Source organism: Austrofundulus limnaeus, unplaced genomic scaffold (assembly GCF_001266775.1).
Source record: "Austrofundulus limnaeus strain Quisiro unplaced genomic scaffold, Austrofundulus_limnaeus-1.0 Scaffold440, whole genome shotgun sequence".
NCBI classification, from domain to species: domain Eukaryota; kingdom Metazoa; phylum Chordata; class Actinopteri; order Cyprinodontiformes; family Rivulidae; genus Austrofundulus; species Austrofundulus limnaeus.
The window spans coordinates 89,194-92,499 of NW_013952842.1; the positions used below are offsets into that span (position 1 = coordinate 89,194).

Sequence of the window (3,306 nt, forward strand, 5' to 3'; positions counted from 1 at the left end):
ATCCTGGTCCTTGAGAAAGCCAGGCAGAGTAATCAAACACAGATCCACAGATTTATGTTTCACTTTGGTGAAGTTTTCCTTCTGGATGTAACAGAGTTGATGCAATCCACTGTAAAAGTGACAAAAACACACAAAGTTATTTTATTTAATCTAGTAAAATTTAGTTTCAAACCAATGGATTAAATTTCAAATGATCCACGTTAAAATTCACTTCCTGTCGGCAGATTTATCCCGTATAAAACAGCTGATGAGGGTGATTTTAGTCGAGCTTTCATTAATTATTTAAATGTTTGTACAGAGGAAGGATCTGGATCAGGGTCTGGGTCGGGTTCCTGCTCCTGAAAAGATTTTCAGATTTAATTACGTTTTTTTGTTTTAGTTGTTAGAAAAGACTGAGGTTAAGATAAAAAAAATTAATAATGAATACTGGGTTTTAGAGGTGTAGAAAAGTATCAAAATGTTGAAAAATGAAATATTTAATTTGCTGAAACTGTTCTGGTTTTAAAATGTGAAACAAGCAGTTTTGATTGATAAAATCAACTGAACTGAACCTGTTTTGGTGCAGTCTGCTCTTCATCCTGAGGTTTTAAAAGTTAGAGTCTTTTAGTGACATATCTCTAACACTATCAGGATATGTTGTGGCTCCGCCCCCTCAGTGCGCAGCCCTACTTGTTTACCTGATCAGATGTTGTTGTTTGTGACACAAACCCCATCAGGTCTCTGTGGGTCAGAGGCTGAAAGGTTTGGGAAGCACTGATCACTGTTTTTAGAGGAAACAGGAAGTTAAAAATGTCAGACGTTTTATAGGATGAAGTGATGTGACCCTCGTTACAGAGGTCAGAGATAAGCCCCGCCCCCCCTGCAGGTGGGTTCATTTTGCTCTGTGCTTCCAGCTGCAGGTCTGAACCTGTCCGGCTCCATCAAAGCCGAGGTGAAYGGTCACGGCCAGGCGGAGGCCCCCTTCGGCCCCGGGGCCACCTCCCTCCTCGGCCCCGCCCCCCTGCGACGAGCGTCCAGGCAGCACAACTGCAGCGCCTGCAGGAAGAACTTCTCTTCGGCCAGCGCCCTGCAGATCCACGAGCGCACGCACACCGGAGAGAAACCGTTCGTCTGCTCCGTCTGCAGCAGAGCCTTCACCACCAAGGGCAACCTGAAGGTTCGCAGAGACCACTTCCTGTTTGACGCCCACCCCCTTTAACCAGTCCAACCCTTCAACCGACTTTAAACCTTTAAACACAGCTTTGCTTTCTGAAGAGTTTCAACATCAGACCTGAAATATTTGATAAAACGTTAAAGATGAATTCAACTGTGAGCTTTTTCTTTTGAATAAATGTAGAAAAAACAAACGAGAGAAACTTCAAATGAAAATGTTAGAGTGAACCTTCAGTCTTTAGCTGAAAACTTTAGCTGAAAACTTTAGCTGAAAACTTTAGCTGAAAACTTTAGCTGAAAACTTTAGCTGAAAACTTTAGCTGAAATGGAGCTGAAAATGTTTAATAGCAAAACATTTAATGTAAGTTCAATTTGAAAAGCTGAAACAAGCACAAACAGTTTCACTTAGCAGAAAACAGTAGAAAAGAGCTGAAAAAAGCTAAAATTAGCATAAAAACAAGCTAAAAGTAGCAGACACAAGTTTAAATTAGCACTCAGATGGTGAAAGGAGAATATAAATGTCAAATTAGCAGAAAAAACAAAGTACAAAAAAGAGATAATATGTTGTAAAATAGCTAAAACAGCCAAAATTTGCAGTAAAACAGCTGAAATGAAGCTGCAAATTCTTTTGAAAATGTCTGTTATGTCTTGTGCACCTTGTAAATTCTGTTACAAGGGGCACAAGTTTGCTGAACTTTGCAGAAATAAGTTGTAACAGCTACTAAAAGTCTATTTAGCTAAAAAAAATTAGCTAAAAACAGCTGAACATTAGCTAAAACTGCAGCAAATAGCTGAATATAGCAGAAAAAACTGTAAGATGCAGAAATAGCTCAAATTAGAAGAAAAAACCCACAAAAATGTGGAAAATGGCAGAAAGAAGCAGAATTATAGCTGAAATAGCACAAAAAGAAGCTAAAATTAGCTAAAGGAGGTAAAAAGAGCAGAAGAACAAAATAAACATTTAGAAACATTTTGAAGGATTTTAAGGATGTTGAAAACAGCTCCATTCATTCTCAATGGGGAAAAAGTGGCCGAAAGGTGAAACAGCTAAAAAAAAAAAGTATAAATAGCTGAAATGCTAAAAAAAATTTACAGAACGAGACACGAGCCAAAAAACTGTACGGAAGAAAAACTGCTCTGAATAGTGAACTCTTGTGAATCTTTCACACARTGAATGATTGTGAATGTTTCACATTAGATGTAGTTTTAAAATAATAAATATATTTTCATTTAGTCYGGCTTTAGGAGATTTGGAGGTTTTTATGTAGAGACTACCCACTGGTGCAGAAGGAGCACACTGCAACGGTGTATGTTTTAACTAACTGTGTCCATCRTGTCTCTCAGGTCCACATGGGGACCCACATGTGGAACAACGCCCCGGCCAGGAGAGGCCGGCGGCTCTCGGTGGAGAACCCCGCGGCCCTGCTGCGCGGGGAGGCGCTGAAGTTCGGGGAGGCGTTCCACAAAGACCTGGCGAGCCGGGCCATGAGCGTGGACCCCGGGTTCTGGAGCCGCTACGCCTCGGCCATCACCGGCAGCCTGGCCCTGAAGAACAACGAGATCTCGGTGATCCAGAACCCGGGCCTGGCTCAGATCCACCCGCTGACAGCAGCCAGCGCGGCAGGGGGGACCATGAGCCTGAACAAGACCAGTATGGAGCTGGGAGCCAGCAGACACTTCTCCATGCTGATCGACGACAGCAAACACATCGGGATCAATTAAAACTGAACTTTGATGGAATTTATATGCAAACGATTCTAGACTTTTTATCTGCAAAACTTATTAAACAAACATTTTGTTAAATGTTTTCTACAAATAAAACCAGTTTTAAGAATTCCTTCATTCAGCTCTGAAGAAACAATCTGCTGAAAAGATTTATTCTTCGTGTTATAAAGTCACTTTGGACTCAAAACACAACGTGTTGTTTGTTGACTTTCTGTCAGAACACAACTCCTTCAGGTTCAGCAGAACCTCTGAGCTTTTTCATTCAGATATCCTGATTTACTGTTTATWAAACTAAAAAACAACAGTGTGTGCAGACGTGCAATAAAATGTGTAAACCTTTTAAATAAAGTATAAAACTTAAATTCTCTCCTCACACCTGAATCTGACAAACTTTAAGACTTTACCAGAACCTTAGGTACTGTAAGAGAC

General features: G+C 40.7%; 1 protein-coding gene across 3 annotated transcripts in view; it reads left to right on the forward strand.

The window, feature by feature from the left end:
* sall3b (spalt-like transcription factor 3b) overlaps nt 1-2,994 on the forward strand; it is a 7,836-nt gene extending 4,842 nt beyond the window's left edge. For 2 of the 3 annotated variants that reach the window (XM_014024806.1, XM_014024807.1), the window contains exons 3-4: nt 894-1,156; nt 2,497-2,994. In XM_014024806.1, coding sequence (XP_013880260.1) covers nt 894-1,156; nt 2,497-2,874 — 641 coding nt within the window. In that variant the 3' untranslated portion in view covers nt 2,875-2,994. The remainder of the gene's footprint in view (nt 1-893; nt 1,157-2,496) is intronic. The other variant, XM_014024808.1, reaches the window with a different exon arrangement.
* The last annotated feature ends 312 nt before the right edge of the window (nt 2,995-3,306 follow it).